Source organism: Neolamprologus multifasciatus, chromosome 4, assembly GCF_963576455.1.
Source record: "Neolamprologus multifasciatus chromosome 4, fNeoMul1.2, whole genome shotgun sequence".
Lineage (NCBI taxonomy): Eukaryota > Metazoa > Chordata > Actinopteri > Cichliformes > Cichlidae > Neolamprologus > Neolamprologus multifasciatus.
The window spans coordinates 12,935,492-12,963,091 of record NC_140442.1 but is presented as its reverse complement, the minus strand read 5'-3'; the positions used below and the strand labels follow the sequence as shown (position 1 = coordinate 12,963,091).

The 27,600-nt window shown below is 38.2% G+C and overlaps 1 protein-coding gene across 3 annotated transcripts; it reads right to left on the bottom strand.

Moving 5' to 3' along the window:
- Positions 1–37: 37 nt before the first annotated feature.
- LOC146519967 (protein tweety homolog 2-like) lies at positions 38–27,600 on the bottom strand. 3 transcript variants are annotated; one of them, XM_085158334.1, is made up of 15 exons: positions 27,091–27,600; positions 24,050–24,222; positions 19,047–19,158; positions 13,187–13,407; positions 9,870–9,965; positions 8,334–8,406; positions 6,385–6,454; positions 6,232–6,287; positions 4,960–5,052; positions 4,784–4,876; positions 3,732–3,874; positions 3,429–3,614; positions 3,253–3,331; positions 2,175–2,250; positions 38–1,936 (listed from the first exon to the last, which is right to left on the bottom strand). In XM_085158334.1, exons 1-14 carry the CDS (start codon positions 27,217–27,219, stop codon positions 2,224–2,226), a joined length of 1,551 nt encoding a protein of 516 aa, XP_085014460.1. In that variant the 5' UTR covers positions 27,220–27,600; the 3' UTR covers positions 38–1,936; positions 2,175–2,223. The 3 variants fall into 3 exon arrangements, with proteins under 3 accessions (XP_085014460.1, XP_085014459.1, XP_085014458.1); XM_085158333.1 differs by having other exon boundaries at positions 38–2,250; XM_085158332.1 differs by lacking the exon at positions 2,175–2,250.

The following is a 27,600-nucleotide window of genomic DNA, read 5'->3' as shown; positions in this document are numbered from 1 at the left end:
AAATATTGACTTTTAAAGTTGTTAGCACTGTACAAACTATATATTTTTTTTACTAATTACTAGTTTATTTGTGTTTTGTGGTAGATTGAGTTTAATGTCTTGGCTGTTGTAACATAGACATCCCCGAATGTAATTTTTCTTACTCATAACACTACCCTTTTTCTGTGATTCATAAATGATATGCAGAATAAAGTGTGCTGGGCTGAGGGACATGCTTTGGAAAATAACTGTACTTCAAAAAGACATATTTTATGTGTATGCCATCAACTATAGGTGAAGAATAGTATTTCAATAGATAGAAAAAAAAATCAGTATTGCTTGACGATGTGAAGGGAACTGTAGGAACAAGATGAAAGGCATTTGGTTCAATCCAACCTTACCTATTAGAGCTTTGGAAAAACAAGACTTAATCCCTACTATAGCGTAATCCCTGTGATCTGCACTTTTTGTTTTGATCAGCGGCTGCCCAGCCAATTAAGTCAACAGCTTGCAAAGAGTTTATTGGTTTATTTCAGTTCAACTTATAGCACTACATAGACTTACAGGTGCACTGCAGGACACAGCGGCCTCTCTGATCAAAGTGTTACAGAAAACATTTCTGACCACACTTTTCACCAACACTGACTACAGCCAGAAATGTATCAGGTTAGGGATCTCTGACGCAGTTTATTCTATTCCCAAGGTGCATAGAGAAGAATAAGATTCTGAAGTGGTCAAAGTCTTGTAGCATAAAGAACAATTTTATTATATTGAAGTGAAACAGGTGAATACTTCAAGGACACTGGTTCGCAGTTGTGTGTTGTGCATTTTTTTATTTTTGAGAAGTCTGCTCTTTTGAAGAGCTGACAGAGAACCATGCCTCTAAGACTCCCATTGCCCCATGCTATATCTCCAGGTACAGGTTATCACACCAAATCCCAGCCACACTAATGAAATTACTGCAGCAGGTCTTTCTAAGCCATCAGTGGAGAGCTAATAAGTAAACAATGGATCAACAAGTCTGAATATAGCATTTAATCATGAGACTTTCTGTATACATTAGCAAACATGAAAAAAAAACAGACATAACACAGATTTATTTAATAAAGTGGAGAATGTTCCTTGCATATTCAGTTTATTCTTTAAAAGCTAACTAGTAGCATTGAGTTCTGCATTCCAAAGTTTCTTTATAATTACTTGTATGGCCAATTTTGCTTTAATAGTGATAACAGTCAGTTATTATTTTATCATCTATGCCCACCTGACTTTTTGTTAAAGGCATCTTTGGCTAATGAAAACAAAACTATAATACTTGGTATTTGTTTTATTAACTCATTCATATTTTCCCATATCCTTTCAAACTGCACCCTTGGAAATTACAAAAAGGACAAAAAAGAAAAGATATTGCTGCCAAACAGAAGGGATAAAGCAAAAAAAAAAAAATAATAATAATAATAATTAAAAAAAAAAAAATCAAATGCCATGATGGAAGTCAGCCACTTTTACATCAAAATACTGACCGATGATTATATCCATGCACACCACCAGAATACTGAAAAGAGTTCAAAGACTGTGGATTTTGGTTCATAGAAAAGCTTACATTTGAGCAACAGTATTTCCATAAACCATGATAACGACAACAACAACAGCCTTCAGATGAAACTGAACAGTCCTCTATATTAAAAACTTTCCGTGCTTTCCAGGGACTGCATTAGTGTGTCAGTGAGGCAACTACCTCATATTGCCTGCTTTAATGTCTCAGATTGGGACGGCGGGCTGTCACTCCTGCAAACAGAGTTATACCGTGACGACAGCCTTGTCGGTTGAAGCTTAGCATCTCAGATGAAGCACTGAAAGGGATTCAGTAGACAGCAGGCTACACCTGAAAATCAGTCCCAAAGTGTCTAATCTGGGCATCAGTCATGGATAGATAGGTAGCTCTCATGCTGGGTGAATACTGCCAGAGAAATACATGAGAAAAAAAATCAGTTTAGAACATATGCACTTTAAAAAAGCACCTTTGATTAGCATATGACATATTAATATGTTATTAACTGATCTAAGCTTGCAGAACACCTGTTTTAATTATAAGCTAGTCTTTAATCAAGAGTTTGTGGAATCAGGGGATGGTACTATAATGATGCGAGAAGTTAAAAAGCAGGAGGGCATAACAAGTTAGAATAAGTTACACTCACATGCAACACTCTGTGGGTTAAACAGTGCCAGGAAGTCAAAGCTGAGGTACTATGGAGCTTTAAAAGGGTCCCTGAGCTTTGAGATACAAGTTATAAACATTTTGCATAGCAACCATCATTAGAAAGGTTTGCAGGGGGGAAAACATACAAAAATCAAGCAAATTAAGTCAGACAAGAGTGAAACAATAAGTCAAAGAATGGACATTTTAAAAAGGTGGGTAGAAAACATTGGTTAATATTCAATATTTAGATGTCTTATTGAGAAACTGATTATATAAAAGATAAGAAAATCACAGAAAAGTCACAGAAAATTAAATAAATTAAATAACAACAGAAAAACAAACGTGCTGCAAATATGTTTTCCAAAATAGCAAACATTTAAATAACAGGAACAAATAACACATCTTGATGCATGCTGAAAATGTGATTTATAGAGGAAAGAATAGGTTTGAGCATAGTCCACGTTCACGCTCTCACACCTCAAACGGTGTTTCAAGTCTTTGGCACACTGTGAAAGCTGTTGAAGCACTGAGTCAGCCACACAAGCAGAAAACTTAATATAAAAGAAAATCAACCAACAGAGACTTTAACTGTGGATTTACAAGTGTTCTATCTATTATTTATCATTTAGCCCCAGCATTGGATGCACACCATGCACTTCTAGACTATGAGGCCCCTACTTTAAAAATAGATACATGATGTGAGATTGAGCTGGCAGTATTGCTTGTTTCATCTTTAGATCTCTAATCTGACCCAAACTATTCCTTTTTGAGATCCAGAAATACAGTCCAGTGAAAACAGCCAAATGTAAAAAGGATATATGACTGTAGTTATAGATTAGTAATGCACTAAAAATGAACACACTTCAGTCAACAGCCAGTAGATGTCAGTCTTCCATCATTTACAGAGCAACATAACTCCCTTCACTAAATGTTGATAGTGTGAGGTTGTGTGCGGTGTATCAACATTGCTACATTTCTGGCACATGCTTCTTGTTAGTACTGTAGTGGGGCTGAGGCCAACTATGCCATCACTGCCATTAAACTAGGGACACTAGAGCCCCGTAGGGCCAACGCACCGAGGGAGGCGGGGATCCTCTCCCTATCAGTGGTACATTCTCATACCGAGGGGTTCCTCCAAACAGCATGGACTGATTCCTGTGAAACAAGGGGAAAGACATTAGACAGAGGTGAAACTCATGCATTAATAAAACAAGAATAAATAAGCAGCGTCATCATTTGCTATTAAACTTACATGTATTCAGGGGGTGACATTACACTAGAAGTTGACTGAGGAGGTGGATGAAGGCTGGCCTGGCTGCCAAGGCTTGTGGTATAGCTACAGAAACTGTGCGTGTTGGACCTTCGGGGGTTATAGGATATCCGACGAGCTTGGGGGTTGAATGGATCCTCCTCATCTATGTCATCGTACTCCTTTTCCCTGCATGAAAGTGTACACCCGCGCACAGAGACAGAAAGAGAGAGTGCATGCGTTAACACTTTGCAGAAGTGCACTGTAGGCATTACTAATGGGGTAACGGGGTCGCTCAGCACTGACCTGCTGCCCATTAGTGTCCACACTCGGAAAATTACACACAGCATGGCAGAGAGTGCGCAGGCAGCCAGAAGAGAAAACAAAGAGAGGTAGAGGAGCCCTTCCACCCCATCATAGCACACACCCATGAGGGTATCAAGATAGTCCTAGAAGGATATATACATGCACACAGTCAATACGGTGAGTCACTAGCGGACATACTGTATTACTTTTGACAAATGACACCTGTGCAAATAATATTAAACTCCTTAAAAAGGCCAGATTATGTCTATGTTTAGACCATGAACAATGTTACAACTGAATCTGAAATTGAACCACCTCTCTGAGGAGGGCAGTAGGGCTGCAGGATTTCACAGCAGAGGTACCAAAAGGCAGAACTGAGACACGCAGACAAGCTCATGTTACTCTGATGATATGCATTACACAGATGCATTCTCATTTCGCATTGCTCGTTATATTTGACTAACAAGCTCTGAGAAACAGTCTTTGAATTTGTCTGGCATGTGTACTCAGTTACTGCATAAGCCTATATTTGCGGATCCTCATTACCGATGTTCATTACACATAACTATGGAATGTTTGTAGCCCTCCATTAACCATCATTTTGAGTTATTCCCTAATCTGAACCTGATCTAACAATAAGGCAGCCCTAATATCTTAGCTTATCTTTATGGATTTGTTTAATCTCTGGTAGGAAGGATTTAATAGAATTACCAGAGATCCAAAAACCTGCTTCTTGGGTTCCCATTACCACAGCAGACTCGTATCACAGCAGATGAGATGCTATTTTCATTAAATGATAAAACTCTGACAAAATGAAACCTGCAAAAGCCATTTCATTCCTTTTTCAGTCTGGAAAAACTGGAGGCGGCAAATAGTCGGTCTGTTACATACGCGGTGACTGACAATTTGAGTGGTGTATATAAATGTCAGCATATGTGAAGTACATAGAGATAACGTTCGGAAAAATCAGTCAAGCTGGCCCTCTGAGTGGCTTTGAGCTACGCTACAAAGGAGTCCCATTAAAAAGTGTCCTGGTCAGAATCTGACCTTACCTTATGTAGCCCACGGCAGTCCAGCAAGGCTGTTAGCTTGTGTAGACTGAACTCTGTTGAGTTTAATAGTCGTTGGATTCCCAAAAGGTCTCTCTGTACAACAAGGTATAAAAGGGGAGAAGATGATACACACATTTCCACAGTCTAGTGTGAAAGTCTGTTAGCCAGCTGCGTACCTCAGCAGTGGGAAAGACCCGCACAGAGAACTGCAGCAAGCCTTGAATCTGGATTTGCATGGTAGTCAGGGAGCGCTGGCAAGTTGTCAAAGACTGGGAAAACATAATCACTCCAGCATCACACACATAGATATCCATCTCAAACAATAAGAGGATCTTAATAAGGAGGGTATTTTTTAAGAGCAGCATGTCAACAAGTAATTTGGTGTTAAGTAAGGCTTTATCATGTGCTTAACAGAGGACACATTTGTTTCCAGACAGATTATCTTTTGCCACCAACCGTCTCACCCACCACTCTCCCACCTCCCATTAGCACCACCAACCCACAGCACAAACAAAAGAGTAATATTTATACCAACTAGGCCATCAGAGAAAGGATCATCCTTACCTACTTAACAAGCATCAGTTTAATCCATAAATGGGTACGATGATAACCAAGCATGTAATGCATGTAATAACTACTGGTCATGTATTTATCCTCCACAAAAATCAGTGAATAGATGTCACACAGATGCAGAATCACTCATGCAAAAGAAATCCTCAGACTATACAAATAATACAACACATAAGAAGAAGCACTAAATTCTCTGAAATGTTGCCAGGAAAGTGTGTGACAGGAAAATGGATATAACTTGAATCTGGGCATCAGATTCACAAATAAAGCAAAAGAAAACACACAGAGAGCCAAACATGGATTGATGTTTATTAGACGAGGCTATATGTCTAAGTGAGTTCTGAATAGCAGGAGTTAAGTGCCAAGATTGTGTTATTCAAACTGGTTTTATTGAGACTGTATGACAGCTGTCTTTCTGCAGTTTCTCTTCAGAAAACAATTTATCTGCATTTCAGGCACCAATAATTAGCTTGTTTGGAACATGCAAAAGGTTCTCAATGTTTCTTTGAAAAGGCATACAAACAGAAAATGATGATTTATATCTTTAATCTCAAAAATAAACCAACACAACTTGAGTGCTCTATGAAGAGCGGCTGGCTTAATGCAGGATGTCAGAAAATTGAATAAAAATGTTTCTAGCAGGAGTACCAGGGGGCAAAAACTTTGCACAGGGTATAAGATGCAGATAGTTTTTATACACCTATACAAAAAGAAGCATACTTTATCAAACTTTAGCATTTTGCATGATTAAATCAGAACTGAGGGCTCACTTTGCCCTCCAAAAAGATATAGATGCTTCGCATCTAATGGTAAATAAATGAATAATAAGAGTCTGCAGTGTGCTAACACAAAGCTAAGATTGGACTTTTAGTCAGTACCTGTTGAAACGGGTTTGGTAGATTCGGACTGCAAAACAAATAATAGTGTGCAACATCTAGAAGGTGAAAGAAATAGAAAGATTAGCATTTTGTTTAGACAGCCATTGACAGAGAGATGTTGTCAGTAGAAATCTGTCTGTGGACATTAATTACCTGCACTTAGAAAATCCTTGGTATGGTTGACAATAAACTTGTCTGGAGACACACAAAAGTCACTTATACCCTGTAGGAAAAAAAGGAAAAAAAACAACCTACTATTATATACACCAGGAAGCACATATAAAGTGCAAAAACTGTGTGGTATAGGAACAGACTTTAAACATTATTGACCGTGTAGAGCATGTCACGCTTTGCTGACCATGGGTGAAATCTACTAAATATTTCCACGCGTTTTAATTCTTCCCCAGAGAGCTGCTAATGTGCATGCATAAACAGTTAGGGGTCAAGATCATGCAATTGCTGTACACTTAGTACCCAGAACATAAAATAACCCACACAAAGCTATTATAAAAAAGCAAATATAACAAAAATAACCAGAATGCTTTGTCATGTGCATGGATAATTCACAGCTGGGGAAAAAAAGATACTCTTTAATTTTATTAAGTTAAAAGAGAACAAAGAATCTGTTATGGTGAAGGATCCAACATCAGTTTTATATCCTTTCTTATTTTATGACATCCCCAATCAAGAAAAGTCTTTCTAGAGCTTCTCAATGTAAATGATAACTCAAAAGACAATAGCCAATCAAAAGTTAAACAGTACAGTATGAAATTACAAATAAAAAGAAGAAAGAAAAACCTAGGTTTACACAAAAATCAGTTCTACTTCCTATTCTAGCCTTTCTACTTACCCAATTTTACTTTCAGATGTTCAACACACCTTTAACTCAACTGTGATCATGTGACTTTGTTTTCTACAAAAACCGTACGCACCATGCGAGGCACCGTTATCTCATTATACTAGCGGGGACATTTTGTTTATGCTAGGCCTCATCAAATATGTATAAATTTATGAATATTTTCTAGGACACAACCATCATCTACCTTCCTTTCAAAATGCACTGTGTTTTTGCACATGCAGGTTTTTTTCTCTCTTTTTTTTTTAAAATAATGATGTGCAGGTGCAATATGTTTTCTAGCTTGTTTTGCATGCTGTCCTACATTTCAGCTTCAATCATTCAAGACTGTTCTTTGATAAACAACTGTGACTAGCTTTCCTATAACAAGAGCTAGTCACAGATTGCATTGAGAGTACCTCAACTTAAGACAAAACAGAGTTGGAGGGAGAGCTGCATGCAAGAACAACAAGCGTTAAGCCTGAAAGGTCAGAAGTTTTACTGCAGAGTCCTTTTTCAACTATAATGAGGGGAGCAAAGCAACAGACGCTGTCCAGGATTTTGCACATTTGGCTTTACATCTGCAGAGAAGCTCACCGAGAACCACAGATGTCTGTGAATCGCACACATGTAGTTAATTTCAGGGTAAAATATGCTATCTTCCCCGCTCTGTTTCACCCTCTCTTTTACTGCCTCACTTAAAACAGCTGTCCAGATGTCAGATCCAGCAGGATAATCCACAGATGTTTGGTTTCTCGGCGTGGGGGATGGAGGAATGCTGGAACAAACGGGTTATTATTATTTTTTTGTACCCCAGACACTGTCCCTAATACGAGCACCATTAAACACACCAAGTCCAGATGCTCTGAACACATGGTGTACAACCAGGAAGAGAGAACAATCTTTCAGAAATAAGGGGAGCCTGAAAGATAAAATGAAACTTTGGACGATCACAAGAGATTCTGAAGAAAGCAGAGGTAGCAATTAAAGGAACAAAAGTTCTTGGTTTACAGGAAGGCTAAGGGATGATGGACCTAAAAGACTAAGGATGTGTAATCAGCTTTACTGCCTGGGTGACCTTGGAAAGCGAGCCATTGTAATCTAGACAAACAGACACAGACACTTTTTAAGCTGCTAAGATGTTCATGTATTGTCCAGGTTTACTGGCAGGCACTCGTTTGGGGTTTTATTTAGAACCCCAACAGTCTAATTTCAATATTTCTAATCAAAGTGTACTTCAGAAGTAGCAGAAGTATAGTTTTCTTACCACAGCTGTAGCAGTGTCAACTCCCAGTGAGGCCCAGCTCAGAATCAGAGACAGTATAACAAAACCAATGATCCTAGTGGAAAACAGTACATGGGAGTGAGGGTGACAGATTAAGCGATATAGGGAGAATCACATAAATCACAGAATCAGATGAATCAGTTTTCCTTTGTGCCACTGATATTCAGCCCCATGTTTTTACCCTGTTAATTTAATTAAATCTTTCCAGTTTCTCTGCTTCTGTTTTGGGACTTGTTCTCCTTCTGCCTGGAGACAGAGGCTCAGCTCACATGGTGCATTGTAAGTAATACAAATATAAATGAACTTGTAATTCTTTGCATTCTTATCTTGATATCCCTATATTTTTTTTAAAAAATACAAGCTTTAGCAAAAAGAAGATTAAAAAAATAAAACTAAGTAATATGAAATTTAATAACTGCTCAGTAGAACACTTAATGCCAAAACAAAGGATAATACCACTTGAGATTTGTTTCTTTGGTCATTCGTGCATTCCTGCTGCATTCCAGCACTTTTATTCCCTGTATTTTCTATCAATCATGTTACATAAGCTGCCAATCACTACAAGGTGTCACAGTCAACCAAAAGCTCCCGCAACCTTTGCTTTCCCTGACCCTTCTTTTATCTGATTCCTTTTGTTGAAAAAGAGTGACAAGTTCAACAAAGTCAAGTAAACACTGTGGAAGAGCTCACAAGTACGAGTTTTACAAGAGACCACTGGCATAAGCTTGAAAAAAAAAAAAAGAGGCTATGAACATGAAGTGGATGAAACAATAAAAAGGAAGAGGATGCTTCCCCCTCCCCCCGATGAATATTAAAAAAAAAATAAAAAATAAAAAATAAAAAATAAAAAGGCAGAAGAGGGCTTTGCTTCTCAACTCACTCCACGGACCACCTTGAAAGCACCAATAAAGTAGACTGAGAGCACTTAATAATTAGTTAAGGGAGCAGATTCATCCTACTCAGCCGATCAATAGGCATTAGTGAAACCCATCAGAGAGGGATGTGAAGAGTGAGCCTGAGCATCATCTGCTAACACTGACACGCAGGTTGCAATAAATTGGGCAAATGGGAAGGGAAGTCTGAATTGTGGGTATGCTGGTCAGACATCAGTGTTGGTTCAAAATACCTGTGGCAATTCACTAAATCAAATGTTCAACTCTTCTTTCAGAGGTTTGCATTTTACTTCACTTGGTTTAATGTGTGTGTGTGTGTGTCTGTGTCACAGAGGTGGCCTTCACCTGCATGTAGAAATAAGGCAATTCACTGAGGAGAGGAGTAAGGCCCAGTGCCTTTGTAAGTGCTATTTGAAGATGTAATGCTATCATTTTTGTTGTTAATGGAGTGACCTATACGGTGCCAGAGAAGCTGACTGGTGCCCTGTCTGTCTGAAGTCTGTGAGCAAAGGCTGATGAAAACAAAGATGTATTGCGAGGTGGGTGAAAAAAAGAGAAGAAAAGAACTCACACAAAAGATGTACAGTACAGAGAATACCTTCACAGAAACAGTCAGGGTACCTACATGATCAGCAGATACTGAGAATGCTTGGCCATACCCAAGCACATGGCCAAGCAGATAACCAGATCCAGGATCAGTAGCAGCAAATAAATCAGCCATCTACAAGACATGAAAAATAAGCATTTTATTTACAGACGGCATATTTCATGCAAATTTACAAGCACCAGGAAGTACTGGCTGAACATATGTCTGCAACAGTATTCGTGAGAGCTTTGTGTAGTTTATCAGCATTCATGTCGCATAGTTACAGCCCATCTGTTTCAGGTAATTTCCGGCTTGTTGGTTTAATAATTCAACACCAGAAATCTATATACATTAATTTTTAATTTTCCTTTGAAAATGTCCTTCACAGGAATAGAATAGCCAATGTTTGTGTGTGCGTTTGTGTGGTCTGACCAGCCAAACACAGAAAAATGACTATGACTATTTGTTAGCTCCACAATTCCAGCATACTGGGAAAAAAAATCTATAATTTCCAAGAATTAGACATTATGGTCTTTTAGCGGCATTGTGTTGAACATGATTACTCTTAAAACGGCCATTAGAAATACAATGACAAGATCCTCAAGGCAATATACTCTCCCAGCCCTTTCTACAGTTTGACTTATGACCAACCATAATTAGTAGGGTTTCTAGTTCAAGTAAGTGTTGGGATATTTCAGTCTGAAAGTCAACGAGTTCACAAAACCGTCACTTTGATTATAACTGTGAATATTTTGTCTTTTTGTTGTCTTGAATAATGACATTTGCCGTTTGCACTGGCAAAACAGGAGTCCAAGCTCACAATCCAATAGCTGCATGACACTCGATTATGACCCAGAAGATTGGTGTCAAGTATCTGCAGTCTAAAAGAAGATGTGGCAACAGGACACAAAGAATGAGTATTGGAGTATGGATGCATGCAATTAATGGAAGGGATATTATGTCTCTACCGGTGGTACAATGGCAGCTATGTTTGAACTTTTTCAAATGTCATGAATAACAGACATCAATACTGTAGCTGATATAAAGGAGTAGATGAAAATACAGAAACATGTACATCCCATTCAAAGGGAATTCCATAACCTATACACATATTTAACAAAAAAGAATAATTATCTTATCTTATCACTCAAGTTAAAATAGATGAAAGAGTTATTAAGGTGTTCAAACACATAGAATGACGTTTTTATATAAGACAGTTATTACAGAGGAGTTCAACTGCATCAAAATCTTTAGTATGTGGCACAAACACCCAAATCCTCTGTAAACAAACTGAATATAGAAATGCATCCGATGCTGTCTAAAACTACCTACTCTGTACATATCTATGGGCTAGGTGACTCAAACAGCGTTCCACAGAGACGGAGAAATGAGCCTGAATAAATGGTGCTCTTAACTACCTTGGTGCACTCGGCTACATATGCAGGAGGAATGCATATATTCACAACTTTAGGGAAAGTGATTTAATTTAACTGTGTATACTGAAGCACTTGTAAGAAATGTTTGCAATAAAATACCTCCATAATGTACTTTTTTTTTTTTACCTTCATCAGCATAAGTAGTATAATCTTTCATTTTTTTCACCTTTCATCCAGCATTTACTGGCTGGTGTATTGGAAAACATGTTGGACCATTAACATAAACAACTAAACAACCTACTTCTGGCATGCAAGCTGGGAGAAAAGTGGTCTGAGTATTTCAAATAACCACTCAATATAACAAAAGATATGCATGAGAGCATCTCTGAACACACAACATGGTGTGGTCTTCTGCAACAGCAAGTCCACAATGAAAGGCAGGAACTGAGTTTATAATTTGCATAAGCTCACTAAAATTGGACAGATTATTGGAGTTGCTACCTGACTGGATGAGTCTTGATTTCTGCTATAACATTTGGATGATAGGGTCAGAAGTTGATGTTGGTAGTAAGAAAACATGGAGTCATCCTGTTCTATATCAACAATTTAGGTTGGTTCTAATAGTTTGTGGCATATTTTCTTGCCATACTTTCAGCTCCACAGTCAGGGCGGTCTGAGTATTTCAAATAACTACTCATTATACCACAGATATGCAGAAGAGTATCTCTGAACATACTGAACACAGTTGCATTAGCTCAATAAAATTGTGAATGTTGCAATTTTACTGCAACATTCACATGGCAGGGTCAAGATTTTATGTAAATAATAAAGCATATCAATGGGATGGCTACAGGTTGAAGACATGAAGCTATTCTGTATCTATAGTTATGGGAAAGAAAAGCAAGTCACCAGGTCTCAGTCCAATAAAGCACCTCTGGAACTCTTGTGGAACCGGAGATTCACATCGTGGATGTGCAACAAAATCTCTGAGGAATGTTTCCAGCACCTTACTGATTATATGATACAAATAATTAAGGCAGTTCTGAAGGCAAAAGGGTGTCAACCTGGTACTAGTAAGGTGTAATGAAGCAGCTGGTGAGCGTATTCTATCAGCTGAACCTAAAAACAGCACTTTAGTTAACATCTAAGATATTGTATGATCCCCCACACTGACACAAGATAAACCCTAGCTCCTGAGTGGCATTAGGCAAGTGTGACTCAGGAGCCTCTCGTGTCACTAATAAATGAATTCCTACAGCTGAACCTACCACATCACCCTGAAGGAACATATTTTCATCGATTCAAATCTACGCTTAAAATAAAGTGGGCAACAGGCTTGCTGGAAACCTTAGTGCACAGCATGATCTGTCTTTAAAGTCTTATGCACTTAAATATAAAAAGAATCAACAGAAGATCATAAGAATTGATTCACAGTTTGATACAGCAGCATTTTAAGCTTTCTAAATTAGCCTCCACTAACAACTGAATATTTTTTTATTCATTTGGAATAATTTATTACTGATTGAGTTTAATATTTTTTTCTCTGTTTTCTGATTTGATTCTTTTTATCCCTCTTAACATTTTGAAATGAACACATTTCTTAAAAAGAAAACAGCATCAGTATTATAACTGGAATGAATGTGAGCACAAGTCTGCAGGTAAGGAGCTCATTAACAGCGTAATAGTCACTCTGCCACGTATAACGTTTTATGAGAGCAATTCATATTAGAGTTGAACCCGCACAGTGGGGGGAAAAGCTCAATTTCAGCTTTCATTTATTTAGCAATTAGGAAAAATAGCTTTTCCGGTCTGTGTTCCGGATGGGAGATCAATAAAATCCCATCTGCTGTGCCTGTTCTGGATCACTTACAGTCCCATTCTGAGCAGTGCATTTACTTCATTCACATGCAGATAAAAAAAAAAGAAAAAAAAGAAAAAGAAAAGTGCACTACCCAGGGGATGTATTAAGGCACCACCTACCTGTAATACTCAATGAAGGCTGTCTGGTCTGCAATGGCTGCCAAGTCGAAATTGGTTTTGTTGATGTCTGGAAGAACCGTCAGCTCACGGATGACATTGTTGACCATCAGCTGCATAAAACGTAAAGCTTGGAGGTAGTCAGGCCTCGTAGAAAAGATCTCATCCAGGCGTTCCAGGTGCTGTTTGAGTGCAGTTTCCACATTGCCCAGTGAGCCTGCAACCTAAAAAACAAAAAGCAAAGAGAAATAAAAAACATAAAAGAATGAATAGAAGACCACGAGGACAAAATAAAAAGGCAAAGGGTGTCAAAAGAAGTAAAAGAGAAAATAGGGTCAGAATGAAACAGGAATATAAACTCATAAACAAATATTCTTTTTAAAAGCTGATTGAAAATATAGAGAAAGGTGAAAGAAACAAAGAAGCACTCACTCGAGAAAAGATTAACTTTTCTCCTCAACCATGTGTTTTATTCAGATAAACAATGTTAGAGTAGAATACTGATAAGAAAACCGGGGAGACCTGTTATCACACAGGTCTTTGATAGTGAGAACAGAGTGGGTGGAAGCATGGTAGAAAAGAGCAAATACATTTTTCTTTTTTTATTTGAACAAGAAAAAAACGAAAAAAGAAATAAAAAAATGTGACACAGCAAATGCTTCTACTTTCACAGCAGCAACAGAACTAGAAACAAGTAGATTTAAACACTAATGGGAAACAGAGTTAAAACCACAATATCTTGACCTCATTATATGTATTATTCTCTTTTAAAGTGATATTAGTAACTAGAGATGGCACAATACCACTTTTTTATGTCCGATACCGATATCATAAATTTGGATATCTGCCGATACCGATATGAATCCGATATATAGATAGCTATATCTATATATATAGTGTGTTTTTTAATCAATAAAACTGTTTTTTTAATATCTTGCTGCTTTTTGTATAAGTTCATACTCAAGTTAAAAAACAAACAAACACTAAAGCTATTCTGTTATACCTGTATGCAAAAAATACACTGCACCCAAAATATTTCATAGTTTAGCAATACTGATCAATCTAATAAACTTAAACCTACTCCATCCTCCCAATTCTGGTATCTTAAAGAGTAAGCAACCTAACTAATAGGGTTGCAAACTCCCAGCAAAAAATTTTTTTAAAAAAATTTTAAAAAAAGGAACCACCCACCCTCCACCTCATGATGCTTAATCGAAGTAATCAACTTTAATTTGATGCAGTGTGAAAAAAAATGCACAGAAATCAATTATTTTTCAAGAATAATTAAATAGATTCAACAGCTTTCTTCAACAGAACTGCAGACTGCACAGATCGTACCTTCCCAGAGGAAAAAGTAGTATAGCTTACTAGGGTATATTAGACTTAATAGTTACTATATACAGTAATGGACTTTTATACATTTTACATCAGATTAAAACTTTGGGTGTGAGATTCAGATAATTATTTATTAAAAGCTAGACATTTTAAATGAGAATAAGAAAGAAAAGTATGTCTTTGTGCCCCCTTTTCCCTGTTAATGCCCTATCGGCCCCCTGGCTAAACTTTGCTAGATCCACCCCTGCACAGTTACCAGCCGTCAGCTACTTAGAAAAGGATCCTGGTGTAGAAAGTAATATTAAATAAATTCTAACAGCAGCTTATCAAGCTTAAACGTGCTGCTGTTGTTCAGTCGCTGGTTTCCTCTTTCTGGCGCGAAGTGGGCCAAAAACAAACAAGAGAGAGGGACTCGTGACAGAAAAGCCAATAGGCTGATCATTGATCAGTTTCATGATTGAAGTAGCAGCAGGAGAGGGAGAGAAGAGGCAGTCGCTCCATATGTCGATTGTTAAGTTTAACGCGGGAATGCTTTACAAACATTCAGAGATGAACTTACACACTTGCTTTACTTCTCTCTGGGATAACTTCCTCAGAGATGAAATGCCGGATTGGTAGCGAGGCTACAAATACACACAGCCGCTCGATCACGTGACAAATACTGCTCCGACGTGCTACGGTTATGAGCCGAGTTACACCATGTAGCAAGTTTTGTGAGGTGCTTTTTTGATATTTAATGGATCGGATTACATTTTTTATTTCTCTCTGATATCCGATCAGTAATTTACGTCAGTATCGGACCGATACCGATACGTAATATCAGATCGGTCCATCTCTATTAGTAACACAATCTGCTCTGCAAATGTGAATGGAAGGGTAATCCTACTGTTGAAAGTGAAAATATAACACCAAAGCAAGCACATCGCATTGTTTTTAGATCATCTCATCTCAGGTCATCTCAGTCTGGTTTCCTGTCAGACAGTGAGTTCACTGTACTCAAATGGCCTGTGCAGTCACCAGAACTCAATCCAATAAAGCAACTCTGGGATGTGTGGAATGGGAGATTCACAACATGGATGTGCAGCTGACAAATCTGCAGCAACCATGCGATCATGTCAGTGTCTGGTGAGTGCATTGTGGATACTGCGGTAGTTAAAATTTGGCACGTTTCACTGATTTCACTGACCTGCATGAAAGGCAGATACTTTTTGAAAGCAATAAATACGAACATATTTCATATCTCGTCTTTCTAAAACTGGAATTTGGTTGGAATTTGCAATGTGTGGCCTTCTATTTTTACTGATACTTTTACACAGCGATGGAAGGGGAAAGAAATTGGCCAGATTGAGATTATCATCAGTCGGATAAACAACAGGGAGCAACATGTTCCTATCGGTTTAACTTTTGCACAAAGACTGGACACTGGGTAAAACAGCCTAACATCTGTTATATTACAACCTGGGTTGTGTCCAACTGTATCTAGCTCTAAGCAGGGACTCTATGCCAATCTATGTTGCTAATAATGGTGAATTATTTTCAAACCGTTTAAAAGAATATCGGTGGATCTGTGTATCTTTAGATTGAGGCAAATTTGCGATTTCCAGTCTTTGTGCTAACCTAAGCTGCACTATTTATCTGTTTAAGGAAAAACCTTCAACAATGATTAAAAAACAAGCTTGATTTTTGTCAAAAAAATTGTGTACTTTTAGATTAGAAAATCTCTTAGAGATCTCCAAAGCTCAGTTTAGTTTGACACCCCCACCAAAATGACTTTGCTAGAGCACTTAACGTTACAGTGAGTAGGAGGCCCTACTAATTCTGAACAGATGCTACTTTCTGTATTCTAATCTGTGACAGTATGCAGCAGCTCTGCTTTTGTTATCTATTATCTTTCCTCCATTATAACCACGGCTTCTTCAACACATTCAAGAATTCTGAGGAAGCCTGTGTATTCTCACACTATGAAAACTCACCACAAAGATAAACACGTATCTACTTCTCCTTGACACTTCAACTTTTCAAACACTTCTGATTAAATTTTACTGAGCTGAAGTGCCTGATGGTTTGAGTAAGACCTTAGAAAGTTGATCCATGTAGAGATGCACCAAAGATAAAGCCCCATTTTCCAATCCAGCTATCCCAAGGGGTGGAGCGTACGATTGCCAGTAAAGTGTTCTCACTCCCACCTCTATGTTCATCATCCCTCACAGCTCCTGCCACAACGCCTCAAATCTTATCTGCAAGCCTGTCTGCCTGCGTGTGAGAAATTGGATCAATCAGCTAGCTGCTCTGGGTGATCCACATTTCCCTAATCTCGACTGTCCTGTCTTTCTTTAAAATGGATTAAAGCTCGCTTTTACTGAAAGCGGGTCACAAGGAGGAGTCTCCATTTTGGACATGGCTGTTAAATGAGACCGATTTGGGGCTCAGAGCAGCTCTGCTCAAAAGCCCAATTTAACATGCAACCGAATTGTTCTGCTTAATGCCTTCAGTGATTTCTATATAAGATTAACTGTATTAGGTGTGACAATAAAACAAAATATAGCACTTTAAAGTGAAGGGAGGTTATACATTGAGAAATAAGACCCTGAGGAGAGACATTTAAAGGGAACTGATGTATGGTGCAGGAAGCCGCAATCATTTTGTTCCAAGAATCACAAGCCAGCTTTCACTTTCAAAAGAAGAAGAATTATATGTAAGAGAGTTACACTGCTGTATATTGGAGGCACACATTTTTATCGAGTATGGCTCCCATGTTTTCTCATCCATAATTTTGCGGAAGCACTGAAGAGCCCTTAATATTGCAACCTGAACACTGAATATAAGGATGAAATATAGATTGCTGTGAACATTCAAAGCCTCAATAGCAAAGGGAAAATTGTCTTCCTTATCAAATATTTCCTTCTATGATGCATGATAATCCCTCGCAGAGTGTAAGAGTGCATATTTTGTGATTAGAAGAGCCTCACAAAGCAATCAGTAGAGCCAAACAGCTCCTACTGTAAATCTCAACCCTCACTGGAGCCCCGGGGAAGTAGAGATTGGTTGTTCTCGTTCCCATTTACTTTACAGATATGATATTAACTCAGAATGTGAAATGCAAAAAAGAAAAGGAAAATAGTCTTTATATTAAAGCGAATTACTGAAATAATTAACTTTAATCCAATAAAATGTCAATGAAAGGTTAAAAACACAACCAAACACAAGTTAAAGCACCTTTAGATTTGCAGGAGTACCCGTCAGTAAGCTCATCAGCTCTGTAAGTAGAGTACACTGCATCAAACTATAATTTTACAGAGAATGCTTTTGTATCCCCAGGGGAACATCTAAGCTTCTCATGCAGCCATAGTATACAGTACATGCTCTAGGATCAAATCAATACCAAGATACCTCAGAGAGCATCAGTAGCAAGGATGCAGAATCACCAAAGCCGAATCCCATTTTCTTCCCACAGCACAAAACCACTACATCCTTTTCCAGGTTATTTGCTGTACCAAGCTCAAAATAATATAGTACAACACAAGGGCCCAGAAATATATACAGCCTATTATGAAGGCCATAATGTTTTAGTTTGTGTGTGAAACTGCTTTAGAGAGGTGTCGATCCAACCTCATTTTTGAGGCTACAGTTTGTGATGCTGCTGAATATTGCATGATAAAGAGAAATGTTTGTGGTGATAAATGTTGTCAGGCACATTTATATCAATGAAGGATTAAACTAACAGAAGTTTCCCTATGACCATTGCACCAAATCAAGACCTTACTTTCTAACCAAAAATGAGGAAATATGCATCTTTTTATATTTAGCATGATCACTAATCTGTTTGTGTTCATACATTAATACAATATGCCTTCACATGAGTACTTTAAGAGCACGTGTGATACTGACACCACCATGTACACAAACACACACATATCGTGGAGATAGCGAGACTGAGCGTGATCGAAAGAGCAGAAGCTTAGCATCCATTAATGCACTGCAGATGGGAGTTAATCCTCTCCCTGCTCATTGTGATTATTGCTTCTTGCAAGGCCCTTTCCTGATGCCTTTGCACTCCTTCCTCTTCCTTTCCCACATCAACCCTAAGCCTCCCAAACAACTTCCTCGAATGCAGGTCAGGACTTGTACAGAAATAATCCCTATTTACAAATCCTGAGACAGCAGGCACCTCAATTCCTTTACTGTGACAAAAAGTGGATACAGACCCCCTGTGGGGTGGTGCTGCTGCATTGAGACAGATGCACGGCCCATTAAAGTGGAGGAGCTGCGGTGTTTATCAGCTGTAAAACAGGGCTTTATCGTTATGCTTCTGCCATTATCAGATTGTTGGTAATTGGCAGTAATATGTGAAGCATTTTCTCTGCCGAATTCTCTTTCGTATTTTTACACAACTCTGATACACACTTTGCCGGTTCATCCCACAATTACTCAGCTGTTATAAACAAAGCATTTGAGAACACAACACATTTGATTTTTATGATTCTACAATTGCAGAAATATAGAGCAGAGTTTGGCAGGGTTCTCTCACCAGATTGTTGATGTTACCCAGTGTGCGATTGGCATTGTAGAGTGAATAGTTCATCTGGTACACCCCATCGTTGGTTTCACTGTTCCCATAGAAACCCACTCCAACAGCAGAACTGGGGAAGACAGAAATTCATACAAAAATAAATCAATAAAAGAAAATATTGGTATGTATGGGGTCATTACAGTGGAACTAAGATGAATGTCATAAAAAAGAAAAAGAAAGGGGATGTAAGTTTTAAACAATGCTGCATGTGTTAATGTAATATTATCAAAGAGTATAATTTTTGCTTTGATTTGTTCTTTGCCCTCACTACATTATGTGCAGCAAAAAAAAATAAAAAAAAATAAAAAAAAAATAAAAAATCACAGCAGATTATAAAAGTACATTTTATATTCTTCCTTTCTTCAGTTTCCATCTGCTTTGCTTATTGTTATCTTTACCTTTTGCACTTTACCTGAAAATGACTTTTCAGTACAAGTAAAAGCTTTTCAACTAAATATACAGTACTGTGTAAAAGTTTTAAGCCCCTGCTTACATTTTGCTAGCAAAGCAGGAAATGGGTGCTGTGATTTATTGAAACGTGCAATCACAAATGGAAATACAGTATATAAGGGAAACAGACTTTCTTGTAATTTCTCTAAGCAGTCTTCAAGAACAGTTCTCCAGGCTTCTTGAAAGACATTTAAAGCTCTTCTTTGGATGTTGGCTGCATTTTGTTCCATTGTCTGTCAAGATGATCCGTCACTGCTTCGCTAATGTTGATGTCTGCATTCTGGGTAGGCCAGGCGTGCTTCTGCTGCATTGGGAGTGCGTTTAGGATTGTTGTCAATTGGATGCTTTCCAGACTGCATTGGGCGTTGGATCAACATGACGGTACTTTTCCGTGCTTGCAATTCCATCAGTTCTAAAAACATCCTCTACACCTCTGGCTGAAATGCAACTCTAAACCATGACAGAACCACCACCGCATTTTACATATGGCGGCACTCACTCCTGTACCCCTTCTCTGAGGTACAACATAAGTACTGATGACATAAATACTGACGAATTAAGAAAAAAAAAATTCTAATTTGGATTCATCCCTCAGCAAGGCCCAAGTCTTACTGAGCTGTAGATATGTTTTTCAGTCCTGCTACTTCTTGTGTCTTTCATTTGTTCAGTTACCTCGAACTTTTTAAAGACACATTACATGCTATGCCAAGTTTTTGACCAATAGCTCTTTGGGAATCAAGTTTTCTGTTATGTGTAGACACAGCACTAATTAATCCCATTAATTCATTGCAACATATTACAAGAAAGTATGGCTCCTTTGAAGCTATATATGTATAAATAAGACTGACTTGTACAATATAATGAAATGTTTTGTTCGATATTCAAGCAGGTATGTAAATGGAATATAAAATCCCTTTTTCTTACCTACATTTAGCCTTTTGAAACTACGCCTCAGCCCCTGTAATAGGGAGGATTAGTGTCCTAACCGACAAAGAAAATGCACCCCTACTGCTAACAGTCTACAGTTACATGAGCAGTGTTACAGTTCTCCAGTAGGTAATAGTAATCCGTGTATATAGACATGAGTAACATGTCCAAATACATTTTGGGGGTGCATGGGGGGGATAGAGTCATCAGTCACACCACAGAGAGCACAAGTGCAGAGCTGGACTCCTTTCTTATATCATACGCACGCACACACGCACACACAGGTAAATGCAGTCCTTGTTAACTCTCACAGTGACTCATCCTGAGAAGTTTTAACACAATCTGTGCTGCAAAATTACAAATCACATAAACAAACAGTCAGATAGGCATATGGCACGGCTAACAGCCTCCGCAGTGAGACAAAATTAAGTCAGAAGAAGTTAGTTAAACTTCTGTGACTTCTTATTTTATCTTACACTTTAATGCATCTTTTCAGGTTGTGCATGTGAAATAAATCATTACGTGCATGCGTGTCATTGAATGTTGTGAGTATCAAATAAAACAAGCAATTTAAAATAATGATCTTCACATGAACAAGTAATTTTGCCATTTCACATGAATGGCTGTCCTGTGTCGATCTTCCCTGGTCTTCAGAACTGCAAAAGTAAGTTAACCGACTGGTTTTTAGTCTTTGCCTAGGTTTTTTCTTTTTTATAGACTGTTCACAGACAAAAGCTCAGTAGGTGTCTAGCTTTCATTTACTGCAACTAAAACCAGAATGTGTTCTCACAAAAGCACAAAGAAGTGACAATGACAGAAAAAAAATATCTCCTCTGCACAAGGACAAAACTAACAAAAAAAAAAAAAAGAGAGTAATTTTGAACAGGAAATAGATATTTGAAGAACAGTAGCGTGGGGAGTTCTGACAGAAAAACCACACATTTAGGTCCATACATTTTTAGACAATGAGATTTCTCTTTGTCATTTTGCTCCTGTACTGTACACCACCACAGTACATCACCTGCTGGGGAGGAAACTGAAGGCCTCTCGTAACATCCTGAAAGACACTGCTTTGAAAGGCTGGTTATGCATTTCCAAATGAAATTAGATTTAGTTACGTCAGTGGACTGAAGAGCCTTTGCATGAAAAGAGCAAAAATAATTAACGTCATTAACTTCTTTCATTTCATTTGACATTGTTCTCCTAACTTAGTTCAGTACACTTTTGAAAAGGAGATTTAACATTTAAAAAGCTATTTGTACAATATAGTTAACATGTGTATGAAAAGAAAAGCTCAAAGCTTCACCTTTGTCTCACTTTCGCGTTTTGATCGAATGGCTGACTTTAAATGACTGAAGCAACAAAAACATCAGATTTCACTCAACTGTGAACAGACTTTTAGAGGGCACTGTTTCTTTTTGTGTTTGCCAGAATCCTGCTGCTGTTATATTGTAAGTAATAAAACCCACAGCTACTAAACTAGCTCCCTCTGGTTAGGACAGGGGGCACTGGGGACACAATGTGTAACAACCACAATCTGAAATGGTGTCGATGTTGTTTAGTGAATTACAACATTTTCAGCTGTTTTTTTCTTTTTTTAAATAAATAAATACATACAATAGAATGACCTTACTTCAGACTTTTCAAGACATCTGTGTTCCAGCTGATATGTGGTGGTCTGGACAATAAGCACTTCATTAACCCCGTGGCCATCCTAGTGTCACATCGCCCACAATAAAGGGGCGACTAATGACACAGTAATAAAACAGTAATGAGACAGGACATTATGGGGCACTGAATCCTCCAGGGAGGCATTTGTGTTTTGTGGTTGTGGAAAAAGGTTCTCTGCAGCAGTAGGTGTTTAATAGAAACCAACACACTAAGATATAAAACCACAGAGAATGTGCACACCAGGATATTTGGCTTTGTTCCTCGAGAACGGCTCACGTCACAGACCGTACAGCAACTAAACGCTGTACATTAGTATTCAAAGCTTAAGCTGAACAAATGGTTGGACTGGATGAACAAGTAATAACAGAACAATGCCTTGATTCTGGAGAGACCAGGACACTGCACCTATAATAAAGTGGATAACAGAGGCTAACAACGGAGGAAAGGGATTTTTGAATGTTAGATTTATTTTCTAACCATAATTTACCCAATTCATCCTCCTGGGGTCAGGAATAATCATCCGCAGAGGTTCAGCAGCTCTTAAATCCCTTTTTTCTATTTAGGTTCTACAGCACAACTGAAATCTAATTCATTGCGAATATCACGCCAAGTTAAAAGCTGGAAAATGAATAGGGTTCTCATGAAATATAAATAGCTCTTTCTTACATGACATGAAAGTACAATGAAGTCTCTATTTTATGTAATAAGCAACCCATGATATACAGCAGAGGACAAAAAAAAAAAGCTGGACAGTTAGTGCCTTTTTAAACAAGGGGTTTTTCTGTCTCACTGCGTGTCTGCCTTTGCTCTGAAATATGTAACAAACACGCTCTCAGATGAACTGATCTTGCCACGGCTGGAAAAGAATGACTGCACCATAAAACAAAAAATACGTCAAATAGAACATCTTCCCAATCTCTTATTTGCAAGTACAATTTGATGTAGAATAAGTAGAGTTCACTGAAAGTGCACTTTTACTCTGCTCAATCTAAAGTCATTTCAATATCATTTTTATTCATGGATATAATATTTAACTGGATGTCGTATGCAGCACTCCCTTTGTTAAAATGAATGCAATCCACTGTAACGAGCTTGTATACACCAGAGCTTCTTTGCTAACCCGTGTCATGCCCAGTCACTTAGTATTGCAGAACAACCGTGTGCGCTTTGGTAGTGGCTGGATATGAACAGAGAAAGTTAACAAAGTTAAAAAAAAACAAAACTGTCACAAGCTTAAGTGGATCTTTACATAAATTCAATCAAGCTTTTTAGAGAAGTCATTTGATTACTGCCAAAACATCTTTTTCCAAGTGTATTAAATCTTATGCAAAAAAGGGCAATTATATCAGGGACGGTGGCTCTTCTGGATGCTCCCTGCCTGTTAATGCTTGGCAGTACAACTGAAAACTAAATAAGAGCCAAATCCTTGGCTGCAAAAATCTGGTTAGGTAGAATATTTAACCGTACCAAGTTTTGAGGGGGTGTCAGCTGATGGATTTAACAGCCTGATCACTCGGCGATCAGCTGATTAGAGCACTGCTATGACGTCGTCACTCAAAAACTGAGCAGCTAAATCTGTTGTGTTTGTACACCACACATGGAAAAAGCTGAAACTTTGCAGCAAGCAGAATCAGTGGGGCTCTTGTTCCTGCAGCCTGCAATACTGTCAGTTTTATCCTAACCTCACAAATCAATAACATAATAAAAATGCATGAAGCTGCTGAAAGTAATTTAAAGCATATTAGAATGTGAGCATAACTTCCTTTACTATTAGCTACATATTCAACAATAGCAATGCAGTCGTTCTCAGTTAAGAGAAGACACTTTTATAGCGTCTCAGAACTAAAACACAGCTTTTATAATACAGATGTAGCGTGAAACACAATAGCACCGTATTTATCACTTTGACTCACCATATGATGAGACCTGTGATGACGGCAACCCAGGTGACACAGCAGGTATCAGGCCTTTTGGTGTCTTCATCGATGTCCCTGCGGCAGCAGCACAAGCACACCAAGTATACTGCCAGAACCAGCAGGCTCACCCCAAGACCAACTGCACCAACACATGCTAGAATTATCAAAGACTGACACAGAAGTGTGGAGAGGAGAAAAAAAGTGCCAGAAAAACAGAGATGCCATCTGTTAAAGTCATGATTAAGATGTGATTTCACCCTGAAAAATATGTCAAGAGCTTTTCAGCAGACTGCTTCTGCAAATATCAAAAGAGTCAAAGAGTATGTGTGGTCTGAGAATGTCAGGCTAGCTGACCCTCAACACCCGAAAGGTCGCCTGACAGCCCATCAGTATCAAACAACACTTGTGTGTAGAGATATTTCTAAGGTGGAGTTTAGCCATCTCACTTATATCATCAGGATTAACACTACTGATTGCTGCATGCAGCAAAGAGAGCTACAAAAACTGGGTAAATGCTGCTCCCAGATAACCTTGTAGTGCCGTAGCAAAATATGGACTGTGGCTCAGAGGAGAACAGAAATGATTCAAGGCTGTAGGGAGGATGTGTCATGTGACACAAAAGCCTTTCATTAAGTCTTGTGATTTCTGAGTGAACAAAATATTTGAAGCCGGAAGGACAGATAGAAAAGGGAAACCACTGATGGAGAAAAAGCACAAAACTTTGTTTTTTTTTAATTTTGTTCCCAGTTTCCAGGCACACTGTAGATGAATCAATGCATATAGCATCTTAGCATTGTCAGTCAATCTGTCTATACACCACCATCATAAAAACCCCTAAACATTTTAAAGTCTTTATATACTACACAATAGTACTGGGATTGACAAATATTAGCAGCCTTCTCTTAGTGTTAGAACAAAAGTATTAAGCCCAGAAAATCTCCAGCGTTCGTCACTGCTGAGAACATTTTGCAAGTTCAAAAGCATAACATCTGAACTCTTGGTTAGTTTAAAACAATCACAAGAAAAGCAAGACCTTGATTTTACTTGCAAATATTAAGTGCTGGAAGTTTGAATGCCCACAAGTTCACAATGTCTCTTTCCGGCTGACTAAGCGGAGCTATTCTATGACTACAATGTCTGTGACTAATTATTCCGTTTGGAGGCATTGACACTGTAACCGAATTTAAATGATATTGTTCTGCATATTCTACCAAGGTCCTTCATTGTTCAAACTCTGTTCCGAGCAAAGCTATTCTGAGCCCCATATTGCTTTTACTTTCTGCAAACAAGTAAGCTAGCATTTGATACATTTCATTTATAAACTAGGTTATCAGATATTCAACCTGACATAGAGCAACTTGAATCATAACAAAGAGGGCCAAAGAATTGCAGCACAATAAAAATTTTCTGTAGCTTGTTGATGCAAACTACTTTAAAGCCTTCATTTAAAAAAAATAAAATAAGTGACTCCAAAGCAAACCAAACACTCAACACTGTAACATTATTTAAACTAAATAGGCAGTACAATAACGGTGCCAGCTAAGCTGTTCCACCTTAGCTCGCTTCCTGGCTGAGCATTTAATCTGATAATGTCCTTCTTGTTTTTGAGGACACTGCTGGTGAGTCCTGTGTTGCTGTGTAGTCCTTGATGGTTGGCTGTCACTAGAACTCAGTTCAGGGCCCCCATAAGTATGATGCTGCTAGTTCCACTCATTCCTCTAATTTTCCACTCAATTGTTTTGTAATTAGACATTTAGGCACTTCAATTTCCACTTAATGCATTGCCACCATAAAGCAACAGATGCATTAGAGGGGGGAAAAGTGAGACAGAAAACAATTATGGTACGGTCATTCATCACAAGGTCATTGATCTTTTATCTTCCAAAAGGAGTGTTTGTATAAAGTAGGTGTAAGTGTGCCTGTCTAATTTAATTAAAAAAAAAAAAAACAGACAAGAAGCCTTTAAAATGCATTTGTAGCTGCTCTGAATTTTCCACTTTTCCCTAAAAAACAAAAAACTAAAACTAAACAAAAAAAGGTAGACCAGCGTGTCAACTGAACACTGGTAATTACTTTCAGGTTTCAAAGAAAAGACTCTGCAAGAGCTTTAGACTATCTATGATTTGTCAGTGTAATGTGACACTGCTGGGATTCAATGATGGACCTCAACAGAAGAACAGGGGATGTCTCTTGATGATGAATTTTCAACTCATAAACAACCCAGGGTCAAAGGAGGATGTAATACTAGTTTTGGAGTGCTTTCTGCATTTGTTTTAGAACACGGCACAGGAAATAAGTGGTGTAGGAAGCTTGTTTTTGTATGATAAACTAATATGTTAATAAATATTATTTTTAATTAGATCTGTAAAGAGTACTTTATGCCACAAAAGAAATTAGCCGACCACAAGGTTTTCATTTGCTGTCATAAATTAACTAATGCAACGTTCATTGTCTGGCTCATATGAACTCATCATGAATTATTTGAATTAAAATAAAATCTGTCAACCCATCCTCACTACAGTTGGTAGGAAAAACGCTGTCATCGCTCTCGTGGTGTTGCTTCTACTATTGTTTTCTCCATAATTTTTAAGAGGCATTTAGGAGTCCAAACATACAGCTGAGTAAATGTACAAATGAATTTGTGCTGGACCAGTAAGACAAAAATATAATATATAGAACCTGTCTTAATTCTGTATACACACAGAAAACAGACATACCAGAATACTGTTGTTTACTACATGAGCCAGCTTAGTTAATACAGGTCATGTGTCCTATCATGTGAGAACTGCAGGACGACGTGGGTTCTTAACGCTCCAATATCTGGATCAAACATTTGAGGGAGACACACTGGTGGCTCTCAGAGAGGGTCAATAGAAAAGCTACATGTAACGGAAGCAGACTGCCTAGTTTTTGTGTAACGGCATATCTAAATATGCCTACTACTGCTTTTGAAAGTCTCTGATGGACAACAGCCCTGATTTTCTAGTGAGATTATTTTGAAAATACGTGCGCCTCTATCCACAACTACAGTTACCAACCTGCTGATAGCTCGCCTCCTCCGGTTTGAAAGTGCTGTCGACCGTCTGGAAAAAGAAATTGAAGTGAGGGAAATTGTGCAGCCAGTAAGTCCACCATGGAGCAACATAATCAATCCTTGCAGTAGCCATTACTACTTCGTGGAAAAGTCAATCCGCCAAAACCACTGACGACGGGCTTCCTTCAGAGATGTTGGCACTCAAATATTCCTGGGTTTGATGAAAAGTAAAATAATGATAATAAAAAAAACTGAAAATAATAAATAAACTAACTAAATAAATAAAATATAAAAGATGTACTACCCATAGACTTCCGATCTGTGAAATTACCAAAGTCTCAAAGCTGAACTTTTCCTTTTGGCTGAATGTCACTATTTCCCACCTCGGCTCCCATAGTTGTGAATGAACCGCTGTCTTACAACTAGAAAAAAAAACCATATACACTGTGGGCCAAACATTTGCATCCCAGACAAGTGATCGTGTGACGACATAAACCTGCCTCCTTCAGAAGGC